Below are 13,788 nucleotides of genomic sequence, written 5' to 3' on the forward strand. Positions count from 1 at the left end.
ATCTTATTGACTAGAATTATAGTTTAATGACAATGCATGATTTATGAGTTTGACATGTTTTTGTGGAACAGCTGAATGTCTAAAACATGCAAGGGACGAGGGTTAGAAAGGAAAGGAAGTTTTTTTAAAAAACTTTTAAAAAAACAACAACTACAAATTGGAACTAGCCATGTCTGTCACAGGACTGAATCTTGTGTTAAGCATGGCTAGTTTAGTTCTTGTCTTTAACAAATAATGAATTAGTCTCATGTACGAATGCAAACAATATGGTTAATAGAAATAATTTTCATTCTAAAATTCAGCTAAAATAGTTTGACTGGAGTAATAAACTCAGTCACAAGCCTAGAACTATTATTCTACAGCTGGCTGGATGGCAACATCTCAAAGCAGATTTTTGACTCTATGATGCAAAAATCATTTAGGATGGGACACCTGTTGCTGAAATCAGAGATTAGTTAATAGTATTCTGTACTATAGCTACTCTAAAGATTAAAACAGAACTTTTAATTTTGGTTTTAATCTTTACTCTCTTCCCTTCCTTAACAGAAAATCGCATTACCAGGTTTATACAATGTTCTCTCCACAAAGCCTATCCTCAACAAGGTAACATTGTTTTATTTTTATTTATACCTCACCTGTATATTTTTATAAACAACTGCAGGCAAGGAACATATCTAATAGTCCTCCTCTTCCAATTTTCCCCAACAACAACCTTGTGAGGTGGGTTGGGCTGAGGGAGAATGACTGGCCCAAAGTCACCCACACACTTGCTAAGGAGAGACTAGAACTCACTGTCTCCCAGTTGCTAACCGGGTGCATTAACAAAACTGGCTGTCTAAACTTTTAACTCCTTATTTGATGCATCCTGAAAGAATTCCATTCATTCTTGTCTATCTGCCTTTCAATTGTTCCATTTGTTCTTAAACTAAATATTGTTTTGAGCATTTTGGTTCTGCTTAACCCATTATGTGGTTGTAGAATGGAAGACAGCAGAGCTTGTCTTTTAAACTGGGGCAGTAAATTGTTTGCAACTGGAGACACATTTCCCCCCCCCCTTTTTTTGGTAATCAACAGAGTTCAAGGATATAGGCAGGATGTAGTTTCCTGCACTTCTTTCGCTGATATCTTTGAGAGGGAGAGAGAAGAATCACATTGATTTAAGTCAGTGATTGTCACTTAACGTCACAAGGCTAAGTCAATAAAAGGGACATGAAGTTTTAAAATTGTTACTCCAGCTGCAGTTTATGTGTTCTTTGCCTTGACAAGTCTGTAACTCATGATCATGTATGCTTGCAGCCAAAGATCACTGTATTCCATTATTTTCCTTGTCATACTATTTTTGGGATGCAGGTGACATTGAAAGCCCGTGAGCAGCTTTCCTTCTCCAGGAGGAAAAGCTAGGCCTCAGAAGTCATCTCTGGATGACTTGGATCAGGGCTTTTCAACTGGTGGTATACCACTTGTGGTACTTTGCCACATGGCAAGTGGTATGTGATTGCTAGCCAAGTGTAGCAGGGGAAGGGAATGAGCCTAAGCGAGCCAAGCCTGAGAGAGAGAGCTACAGGACTGAAGCCCCAGGAGCCGGCAGGGCTCCAGCTGATTGGCGCTTCCAGAAGCAGCTCGGAACTGGAGGTGAACTGAAGGAAAAAAGAGGGGGGGAGAGGAGAGGCTATAAAAGAACATGGTTTGGGTGGGGGAAGGGGAAAAAGACAACAGGAAAGGTTTCATCTCTTTGAACAAATGTAATTAGTTTTACCCCCTTTGAGTCTGTCTGTGGCTTTTAGAAAGTTTTGTTTGAAGGTGAACTGGCTTAATCTAAAGCTAAAGCTTTTCGCAATTGAACGAAGCCTTTCTGTGTGAGTTGCAACATTATGACATGTGACTCTCCTGAGGCAACTTAAAGAGGAAAAAAAATGGAGTTTGTGTTTCTTTATATTCTTGCTTTGCACTTGATTACAACCAGCCATGAGGGCTGAGGAATTCTGGGAGTTGGTCCACAAAAGTGCCAAGTTTGAAGAGCCCTGAACTAGCTGGTAGTGGTGCATATTAATAAACATGTATAAATTCATCATACGTTTGTCAGTGCAAAGGGAAAGTGATTCAGCAAAGGAACAGCCACCAAAGAAATTAAAACTGGTACCTTTTTCCTTTTTTTTTCTACAGCTGGTAATTGTTTATTAGATTATAGAATAAAATACAAAAGCAAATAGTAGGACACAGTGGGGAGGAAAAGGGGGGGGAAGTGAGGGGGAGAAGGGAAAAAGAACAGACTTCCTCTGTTGCAGTAGAAGGAAGCATTAAACATTGAACCTCAACTTTTTACTTTTCCATATTATAAACTAGCCATTTTTATAACAACAAATGAATCTAATCAGTAAAACCCAAAATCCGCCCTTTTTTTTAGTCATCAGGTTTTTGCTAAGCACTGGTGGTACTCAAATATTGTCATGACCTAAAAGTGGTATTGTTTTGTTAAAGATAAAATGTATTGAAAAACTTTTCAATTAAAAAAATATTGTCATGACCTAAAAGTGGTACAATCTGTGAAAAGGTTGAAAAGCCCTGACTTAGATAACATTTACTCTGAATCCTGCTAAATCTATAGACAATCTCTTTGAGATGATGCAAGATTACATTTTCCACCATTGTGATAAGTTCTACTTTTTGCAAAGATACAAATGCCACAAATCTAGTTGGGTTTGTACAGTTGATTGTTTTTGATTTTTTTGTGATATAATGGATGTTATTTGCTTAGCATGGTCCAGCTAGCACATGATCTATTTTTTAAATTTGTGTAAGGTCATGTAACGGCAAGCAAATCTTCATAATTTTTCTCAAGATTTTAACTCAAAGTGGTTCTGGCCCAGGGACACAATTTCTGTTTCAGTAAAAACTTGGCATTAAACATGACTGTGACTGTAAACAATATGTGGCATGAAAACATAATTCAATCGGGGCTTTGTTGTATTGTGGCAAATTAGGTATTGTTGTTGTTGGTTATTATTATTAACCCTTATTGTCACTTTAAATGTACACCAGTTCGCATATATCAAAATAAAATTTCAATGCATACAGTTCTCAAAGGGTCACCACCTTCGATATATACCCTTTGTTCGTGGCCAGCTCAAGTTTCAGAATGTCCATTTTAGTCTCTAGGGAGCAAACGATGGCAAACAGGACAGATGGAAATGGAGCTCCATGTGGATTAGTCTTCAAATTAGCTTGTATTCCTGCATGACCTCCTCACCTCCTTTCTTTTTTCTGATCCTGTCTCTTCCACCTTTTCCTTAAAGGGGCCTCGCTCCTTTTTTCCCCTGGAGCAGGCTGCTGCCACCTCCAACTCCTTCAAAAGCCTCTCTCCCTTCCTCTGGGCTTACCTTACTATACAGACTTATGCTAAAGCACAACAGCCCTAATGTAGCATAAACATTGAAAGGAGAGGGTTATTATTTTGAAAAAACATTTGTTTTTGTCACATTGCCAAACTGACATTTTTATATGAAACTTTCCCCCTTATTTAGTTGACAGTATCAACCACATTGCTAGAAGTTTCTGAAGGCCATATAGAGACTTACCTGAGGGACTGTCCAGACCCCTGCAGTCCCTGGTGAGGGCCACAAGCCTGCAGAATACAACTCATGGAAGAGGATCCCTTGCTGGGTGAACAGTGGCAGATGTTTTCCAGTGCCAAGAGCCTCTTCAACTGCAGTATGTCTCCAGAGAAACCTGGATTTAAGTGCTTGCAATTCAACCAGCAAATTAACCCAGTCTGCTTTCCAAATGTATACTTTTCATTGTATGAACCTTAAACAGGGTTTGGGGCTTCTACTTCTTCCTATTTAACATCAGTTGATCCTTGTTTAGATACAGTGTTACTAGAGAATTTCTTAAGGCAAGTATCTTATTGCAGTTTGTCCTATGAATCTTTATTCAGGAATAAGTCCCATTGCACTTGGTATGCAAGGTGTGTTTTAGGCAGGTGTGTATGAGTTTTAGAAAATCATGACAGCTTGAACTGATATTGTCCAATCCTTTGAAAGAACTCAGTGTCTGCCTTCTCCTTGGCTGCCACCTACTTTGGAACATCAATGTGTAAACTTGAAATAGTGCTCTGGAGTTCTTAACTCCCTCTACACCTACAGACTTCCACCTACTCAGCCCTGTCTCAGAGGAATAGCATGGCACTCCTCTGCGCTTAGCAAACATGCCTGGAGCTTTCCAGGGTGTTCCCTCTGATAATCTTCAGAGATTCCCAGTTACTTCTGCACCTATGACTGTTTCTCATCTTCAGCCACAATTTAAAATTGCTTATCTTTCAAGTAGTAATTATGAAGGAAATCACATTGCTGTTTTCCATAAAACATAATTGGCTAAGATGGCAGACGAACAGGAGTTTTGGGGCAGTCTGGTGAGGCCAACCATGCTCCCTGCTCTCTCTCACTGCAATGTGCCCTCCAGTTGGGCAAGTAGAGTCACACTGAGGCATATCAGAAAGTGTGGTGTGTTCCAGTGCACTGTCTCTGACTTGGTATATTTTTAGTGGTACTACTTGTTAAAATGTAGAGCCACTACCCCAGGATCACAACAGACTGAATGTTTCAATTCTGTTAATTGATATTAAAAATGTACCATTAATGTGTACTTGATAATTTTGCAATTAAAAAAAATAAATTACATTGTGTCTCTTATTGAAAAGAAGTGATATTGCAGTGATAAACAACAGTGTGTTGCATTTTCTAAATAACTTCTTTCAGTGTTTACTAAGCTAATATATGAATCAGTATCATTACTTGACTGCATAACAAAACTTATCTTTTGATAACCTTAAAAATGGCCCTTTTAAAGCAAGCCATATGCATATTTCATTGTTTGATTTGTTTGGCTATTAGCAAATAATTTTATTATAGTTTATATGAAGTTGAAGGGATGGATGAGGCAGAATAGCCTTCAATGTATCTGTAAATGTTGAAAGTTTGGAGACTTCTTGCTTTCCTGAAAGAAAATCCTAAGTACTTGACACACTGGTGGTTTATTCCCGGGCATGGGAGATTAGCTGAGTAGGATAACTAAATGTTGGTACAAAGGAGAGCTTAATGTTTAAGAGCTTAATGCCAAATATTCCAGATGATGTGAACTAACCTGACACTATTTCATCTGCTATTTTTAATTACTGCCTTAATAAGAATTTGCTTTTGCCCAACAAAGCTTTTCTAAAATATGTCTGAGGCATATTTCCATAGCATGTTTAACTTGCCCCACTGGCTGGTTTAACTCATCCCACTCTACTGCAGTTTATATCCTCCTACTACCATGACTGTAGGATGTAAAATGAATACATTTGTTCTTTGATCTGTTTTTTTAAAGATTCATTACATCTCATTAAAGTTGTTAAGATAAAATGTTTTCCATTGTGGTATTTTATATCTATGAATCAGGTAAATCTTTTAGAATCATATTTTCTCAGGCAAATAATGCTGCAGTTCTGGGCAAGATATGCAGCTTAAGCCTTTGTATTTAAGAGCTGTGCTTAGCTCTGGTCAGGGACTGATAAAATGTGCTTCGGAAATCAAGGAGCTTGAACTGAGCCTCTCTGCAAAGCAACTCTTCCCAGAGTGTTAATTGTAGATAAATTATATATCTGCATCTATCTGCACTCTTAAAAGCTTGGGAATAGACTGACATGTTGCATAGCCATGCTGTTTGTACATCAATGTGTATACATGAGAGAAAAATCAATAGAAATATTCGTTCAGAAGGAAGCAAAGACTGGCTATTCCCATTAGCTTTTTTTTTCTCTCAAGGATAAAAAATACATTTCACTGAATTATATTCCTAAAAGTTGTTTCTTAAATGAGAAGTCTCATTCTGTACATACTCTACACAGTGAATTCAGAAAAATTAATTAAATTTCATCTGTCTCTTAATTAAGCGTGTCAAAATCTGATGATTTCAACATTTCTCATTCTGCCAGAACCAGTTCTGCTTCAGCTTAATTCCTAGGGCATCTTTACTTTGCAAACTTAAAACTGACTAAACAGTTTACAGTATTAAGTACAATGCCTAATTATTATTGGCTTAACCACAACTTGCTAAATCACTAACAGTGCCTTGGCTTACATATTCTGCTATCCATAACCCATAACTTACAATTAAGCATACTTTCAAACACATACCTTTCTGGCTCAATGCAGTAAGTGAACTCAGCTTCCTTGTGCCTTGGGATCTGATAAGGTCTCATAATTTATTACTTTCAAGGATATTGTGACAACTTGTATACCTGTTGGCTCATTTGCCTCTTCACCAGGTCCTGCTCCATTACAAAGAAAAACAAGAATTATCCCACAAAATTAAAAAGCCTAGGCCAGGTACACAAGTGAAGATTACCTTATTAATGGATAGATGCCATTAGAAGGTAGAGATATATCACCATCACCACTACCATTCATCTTCCAAATTAGCTCCAGGTAAATCAATTTCTACTTCTGTTGCATAAAAGAAAGACATAACCCTTTCCAAATTATGGCCTGGTTAATAAATTACATTCTGTTGGTCTTTCAAGTACATGGTAAATGCACTGGAGCTATAGCCTATGTGGAAGATGATGGCCAGTGTAGTTCAAGGCTCTAGGAGGCATCCGCTGCTAAAGGAGCACCACAGCACAGCATAGTCAATCACAAATTTCCAGCCCTCAAGTTACACACTGAAAAAGGTCTCCAGTTACACAAAGCATGCCCTAGTCTGAAGTAGTGAAGGTTGTAGCCAAAACGATGGCTTCCCACTCAATTTTTTAGGATCAACCATACAGAAACATGGTGTTTCATCATACTGTAGTTTACTAATAAGCCAAAATTGACTGGGTTTGCAAATATCACTGGCTATAATTAACAAAAGATAATTGCTGGGATAACACAGCAGACTTCATTTATTGGTGAGCCTTTACAGCTTTGGAAACTGAGTGAGGCTATGGAAGAATTAAAATTTTAACACGTGAAGCGTTCATACTTTATAATGCCTTGGTAAGACCACACTTGGAATACTGCATCAACTTTTGGTTACTACGTTGTAAAATAGATGTTGAGACTCTAGAAAAAGTACAGAGGAGAGTAACAAAGATGATCAGGGGACTGGAGGCTAAAACATATAAGGAACTTTTGCTGGAATTGGGTATGTGTAGTTTAACGAAGAGAAGGACGAGGGGTGACATGATAGCAGTGTTCCAATATCTCAGGGGCTGCCACAAAGAAGAGGGAGTCAAGCTATTCTCCAAAGCACCTGAAAGCAGGACAAGAAGTAACAGATGGATACTAATCAAGGAGAGAAGCAACTTAGAACTAAGAAATTTCCTTACAGAACAATTAATTAGTGGAACAACCTGCCTCCAGAGGTTGTGAATGCTCCAACACTGGAAGTTTTTAAGAAGAGACTGGACAATCCATGGTATAGGGTTTCCTGCCTGAGCAGGGGGTTGGACTAGAAGACCTCCAAGGTCCCTTCCAACTTTATTATTATTACTATTACTAATAATATAGTAAATATAGAAAAACAAAGATGTTTGAGAAAAACTATATGAAAAAGAAATGAATTCCATATTATAATGCCATGAGAGGAACCCATTATTTATGCAACACCACCCACTTCTAGCCTCCAAGGCAAAAATAAAAAAGAGGAAACATAAAGAGCTTTTCTGACCCACAGACCCAGGGAATGCAAAAGGATGGAAATTGTATTACTGAGATCTCTTAAGGAAGAAGTCATTACACTATTGTTCAGACAATTGCGCAATGCAAGCTCAAGAAAGCAATACTTATTTAAATACTGCTCTTTAGCCTTTCCAAATGGGATATGCTAGGTGAGTGTGTGTGCAAGTGCGTGCATTTACACACACCTGCTTGCTAGACATTCACAATACTGCAGGGCAGGCTATAAATTCTTAGGAATTCTTTTGGGAGTACCGACATAACTTTTTGTGCAGAGACTGGCATTCAACCTATTAAGCAAAGCACCATAATTAGACCCTTTAAGAGCTTGGAACAAGCTAAAATTCCTTTAAGATCTCCTAGATATCTAAACTTTTTACCATTATAGTAAATTCCCAGCCTGGGGCCCACCTATTACTACAACCTCTTTTCCTGTGTGCACATTGTAGTGTAACGTGTGTCATGCTGATTGGTAGCATTGGCAGTGAGGCACTCCACTAAGGAATACTGACCTGGTTGCTTGCCATGCAGTTATACTAAGCCATAACAAGGAACAAAGCAGCTTTCCAAGAACATTTATGAGTTGATGCTGTTTCCATTGCTACTGAATGTAATGCTAGTGGCTGGAATTCATTGCTAATTCTCTGGGAATTGCCATATATATAATAGTGTCTTAGTGCAGAGATCCCCAACCCCCGATCCATGGATTAGTACCGGGCTGCAGCATGCCAGCAACCGGTCTGCACAAACTAGCAAAGCCCCATCTGCGGGATGCACATAGCATACAAAACCACCCTTTGGTCCATGGAAAAACCTCTCTCCACAGAACTGGTCCCTGGTGCCCAAAAGGTTGGGGACCTCTGTCTTATTGAGTCTTCTAGATGAGTGCATTTTGCAATATTCTGAATCTTTGGTTCTGTTTATTTTCCAACAAACCCTACAAAGTATGTAGGTATTAGTGGAAGACTATGGCATTTTTACCTAAGTACCTGATTTTGGTTTCTATTGAATGAATCTTCTTGTCACTACTCAGGTTTAAGCATAAGCAAATATACACAGTCTTCTCAAAGCAAAAGAATTTGTTCATTTGTACTTTTTAGTTGAGCTAAGACTAAACAAGAGTACAAGGCACAATTAAATATTTAGTATGTTAACCTTCAAAATATTCACTTCGCAACCCCAGGGATGCTTGCAGGCACTGCCCTTTTTGCCTTACAATGCTCTGATCCACTCTGCATCATTCACCTGAATAGCAATAGACTTTTAGGGTCACATATCTATTTTACATAGTGGGTTCAAACTGTGTTTACAAGGGAAAAATTTACTTATGAGAGATATGAAAACAAATACATTATTTCAAATATATTCTAGCCAGGTTGGTAAGGCATTGCTGGTATTTTTATAGAACAAAATTAGGCATTAGTGCCATCCTGCACATTCATGACAAGAAGGAATTTCATACTGTGGTAACAAAAATAACATTCTCATAGTTCCAATCTTGGGAATAAAGGACTCTGGGTTTAGATGTGTTTTCACATAATATTTTATCACAAGGTGAACAGTTGTATTCAGAAGAAACAGTTTCTAAAGCGTACAAAAACAATCGGTGAAGAATTCTGAAGTTGTTGAAATAATGATATATTTAATATATTTAACTTTCCCTAACATTTTCTGGGCTAGTCCCTTTAATCAAAATATTCTAAGAAGAAAGTACTGTATATACAACTGTTTGGTGGAGATGGTGTAAGGGAATAAGTTAGTTGGTCAGTTCTTACACACACATAAAAAGTTTACATTGGTTTGGGATACTGTCCCAAACCTTTGTCCACAGATAATCACCTCAGCCATGTAATCACTTTTGAGCTAAAGCTTTATGATGACCGATAAAAATGGTTGAGGGAACAATCATTAGAGATTTAACATTATAAGTTATAAAGACAAAATATTTATTATCATGTTATACGTGCTAAGAGATTATTATTATTATGACAATTATTTAGAGAATTATTTTTGTTTCATTTCAATCTGATCTTTTTACTATTGTTTTTATTACTCTTCATTTTCTCTTTGGCCTCTAAATCACTTTCTGATGAAATAATTATAGTCCAGGAAAGCTTATACTGTAATAAATTTGTCAGTTTTAAGGTACCCCAATATGCTGTTGATATTGCAAGAAAAGCAAAACTTTAAAGAGCACCTTTGGATCAAGCCCATTATTATGTGATGAGAACTCAATAACACTTTTAAACAAGCTACCAATAAACTGTTTTTAGAAATGAACACTTTTCTCCTTGAATCTATTATTACTCATGGATCATCTTAGCTTCATATACCGTTGTTCAAAACACACCTACATACAAGTCAAACTTTATTTAAAGCTACAGAATAAAACTGCTAAAATCACAATAACAAAAACATAAGAACTGCAGCCAGATTGAAAATTTAGCTGTTTGAACTTTTATGAGAAAAAATTAGCAAGTCTATTCTAAAAGGCAGTGTGTGAAAAACTACTTTACATTTTATACAGATTAGAACACATGAAACGTAGTAGTGATTTCTATTTGCATTTATCAATGAATTAGGCCACAGAGACATTCCAAGGGTCATTTTCATGCACTTTGAGCTCCAACAATCTCTGAAAAAGAAAATAAAGTAACTATTCACCAATTATACAGAATACACCTTTATACTGGAAAGAGTTTTGACAAAGGTGTTTTTAAACTATAGTCAACAAATATATATGATCAGACCACATGACTTCGTTATTCTCATTGTGAAGATGTGAGTTTATTGTTCCCCACAATTAATACATATCAATGTGTACTTCCATCTATGTAAATAGATAATAATTTTGTGCGCTGTCAAAAACAGTTTAATAATTCAATAACAGCAGAAAACAAAATAAGATTATCACTGTGCAGAATGTTCTGGAAATTCTGGATAGTTCCAATCTCTCTCCTGAACATCTTTGCTCCTCCTCCTAAACAGGTTGTTTGGGGATAGTTCAAAAATTTCCAGAAGTAACCTCTTTAAATGGGCAGAAATTTGCAGTGTTGAATTGCTTCTAGTTTAGACATTATTAAATATCCCTGTGAATAGTTTTTGTTTAGTGGTTAAGGTACCATGCTAGAAAGCAGAAAACCATGAGTTCTATTCCTGCCTTCACCATAAAAGCCAACAGGGTGACTTCGGGCCAGTCACTCTCACTCTCAACCCAATTCACCTTACAAGGTTGTTGTTGTGGGGAAAATAGAAAGAAGGTGCATTGGGTATATTCACCACCTTGAGTAATTTGTAAAATTAATAAAGGCAGGAATCAGGATACAAATGATTTTTTTTTTAAAAAAAAAGAAAAATAGGAAGGGCCAGAATGGGAATGGAACATTCCAGAGTTCTCTAGGCCAGTGAATTTTGTATATTTTTAAGAAAGGCTAGGAACTGCTCAATTAAATTTCACTTTGTTAACTGGTTCACAATCATAGCAAGACAAATTATAAAATGTAAGTGTTCTCTGACTTGATCTTGATTCCTGGTCATTTCACTATATAGTTCTGTTGGGCAATGATTCAGGAATAGTTTCTAACTGCCTTATTCTAGGAAGTTTCTTTCACTTCCCAGTCTTGCCTTCAGCTCTGGGTTTTTTTGATGATTTGCCACTCAACTATAACAACCCCCTCTTACTTTTTTAGGATGGCTAAAGTCACCAAACTTAACTATATAGATTTATTATTTCAGTTGATAAGCAAAAATGCTTTGAGTCTGAATGCAGAACAAAACTAAAAATGTTTATTCAACTTTTCCTAGTTCTAGAGTCTACAATCTGCATAAAGTAAACTAGTATGAGTAGAATAAGTATAACTAAAGTAATCAAAGATTCTCACCAGGTTCCTTCAACATTTGAGGATCTCCTACTAATTCCTCACCCTGCCTTTCTGCTTCAGCTAGAATTTCTTCCGTGATACTATTTGTCTGAGACTCTGCCATCATTTTTTTCATTAGTTCTTCCTGAAAATGGATCAAAAGAGTAATTCTCACAATTTACTAGTCATGTCCACTTGTTCTTCACCATACTCTTAAAAATAACCTTTTTGCTTTGTACATTTCTTAGCATAATATTTACCTCTGAGTAGACTGCAAGTTTACACTGTATGTCTTCAAGTTTTACAAAATCATCTTCATCAGATTTCTGACTCACATTTCCAGAACCAGTTTCCTATAAAGAGAATGTTTTTAATTTAAAGGAGGTGCCCTTAACATTCTTCAGTTTTATAAGTTCATTGCAATAATTACTTATTGACAACTTTTTGTTATCAACAGAAATAATATTTCAGTAGAACCAATGTAACTGAACTAAACTAAAACTAAACAATAAAACCAAAGTCTAAAAGAAACATTCTAGGTAGATAATTCTTCAACCATGCATTCTTGAGGCTCATGCCACAATACATTCAAAAGTCAAAAGCACTACGTACATATTCATTAACCAATACAGGAGATTCTGTATCAGGACTGCCAACTACAGAGCTTTCAGGTGTTTCCGATGATGATTTTGAGTCTCCACATATTGCGTCTATAGTTTGGTTTTCATTTTCTGCTAATGGAGAGTTCGTTTTTTCTGTAGCTAATATAGTGCTGCTATTAAAATCTTCAGCAACTCTAACAACTAAGGACTGCTTTTCTTCTGTAAAATTAAGATACTGAGGTACAATAGCAGGTATATTTTGATCATCTGAAAAATAAACAATATTTGATTATGCTGCTTGCAAGGACTGGGATTTTATAGCAGTTTACACAAAACAAAAGTTAGTGAATATGGAAAACATTTCAAAAGCCTACATTAAAAGATACATATATTTTATATAAATGATCATGTTAAATCATTTAAAACTATTCTGCCATAAGTAACTCAAAACTTCAATATGCTGAATTCAGTTAGAAATATTAAGATGGTACAAAATTGCAGCCTTAAAGGATGAAAAAATAATACATTGTGTCATTTTGCCAATCAAGTTTATATTCTGAATCCAGACTGTACCTAGAGTTCACACTACAAATAGATTATAATAATAGACTCTGAATAAGCAAAAATTAATTGAACAATTTATATAGAAACAGCATATTTCTATTTGCAGTCCAGAAATTATTAATATGAAGTGTTCTAAGCAAAAACATAATATGAAATCAACCTGTTTTGTCCATCTCTTTCTCTTGTTCTCCTTCTGCTATTTAATTTTTTCTTACCTATTTTACTTGTTTTAACAAAGCCAAAATAATGTAGATCTTGTTAAGGTTACTTATATTTTCAAGTCTAAAAGCATGAAATGCTAAACTATGAAAAAGCAGGATACACTTAATAAGCTCTGAAGAGCTTTAGCACATAATGGAATCCTTTGTGTTATGTTTAATAAGTGTAAAGTATTCATAAAATAAAAACTGAAGAGTAGTACCTAGCTTTTATCTAACTCCTTCCATATAACTAACATAAGAAAAAGCAATGATTTATATGAGTGCATTTCTGTACTCAATAGAATTTATCTTTCTAGTCATCAAAACACTTGTGAATTAATTCCACACCAGACCAAACCATCATTCAATTGCACAAAAGTTTCAGATGATTTCTTTTTTTCCCTAAGAACAAAATATACCTTGTAAATAAGTTTTTCTATATTTATTTTACCTTTAGTATTTACAGTGTCTTGTTCAGAAGATAAAATTTGATGCACATTTAGATTTTCTGATATGGACTGTGAAATCTGTAACAGAATAAATTTATTAACTATTTTCACTCATCTAAACATTAATTACTTAGTATTAATTAAAGCTCTAATCTTACCATGAAGCATATGAAGAATCTTAAATTCAGTGTTAATATTAATGTTCTGCTTCCATTAGTTTAGCAAGCAGAAATATTCATTTATTTAAATCCATTGTTTCTGATATATTATTACATTATTACTGATTAATAATCCCCGTCAAACTTCCAGTCTTCCAGTTTGAAAAGCTACTGTATACTTACTTAGCAAATTTAAATTTCATAGTTTTACCACAGTGCATAGTTCTAAATTTTCTAAACAATTATGTTATATATCTT

The 13,788-nt window shown here is 35.8% G+C and overlaps 2 protein-coding genes across 12 annotated transcripts in view; one reads left to right on the plus strand and one right to left on the minus strand.

Annotated features, from left to right (window-relative positions):
- The window catches only part of ASAH1 (N-acylsphingosine amidohydrolase 1), a 30,537-nt gene extending 25,050 nt beyond the window's left edge, over positions 1-5,487 (plus strand). Inside the window, exons 13-14 of the mRNA XM_083367718.1 lie at positions 547-603; positions 3,522-5,487. Coding sequence (XP_083223844.1) covers positions 547-603; positions 3,522-3,611 — 147 coding nt within the window. The 3' untranslated portion in view covers positions 3,612-5,487. The remainder of the gene's footprint in view (positions 1-546; positions 604-3,521) is intronic.
- Positions 5,488-8,784: 3,297 nt separating this feature from the next.
- PCM1 (pericentriolar material 1) overlaps positions 8,785-13,788 on the minus strand; it is a 67,568-nt gene continuing 62,564 nt past the window's right edge. For all 11 annotated transcript variants that reach the window (XM_083367404.1, XM_083367412.1, XM_083367410.1 and 8 more), the window contains 5 exons: positions 13,375-13,450; positions 12,170-12,426; positions 11,818-11,910; positions 11,579-11,702; positions 8,785-10,332 (listed from right to left, as the gene is read on the minus strand). In XM_083367404.1, the coding sequence (XP_083223530.1) occupies positions 10,307-10,332; positions 11,579-11,702; positions 11,818-11,910; positions 12,170-12,426; positions 13,375-13,450 (576 nt within the window). In that variant the 3' untranslated portion in view covers positions 8,785-10,306. The remainder of the gene's footprint in view (positions 10,333-11,578; positions 11,703-11,817; positions 11,911-12,169; positions 12,427-13,374; positions 13,451-13,788) is intronic.

Source organism: Vipera ursinii, assembly GCF_947247035.1.
Source record: "Vipera ursinii genome assembly, chromosome: 7".
Classification (NCBI taxonomy): domain Eukaryota; kingdom Metazoa; phylum Chordata; class Lepidosauria; order Squamata; family Viperidae; genus Vipera; species Vipera ursinii.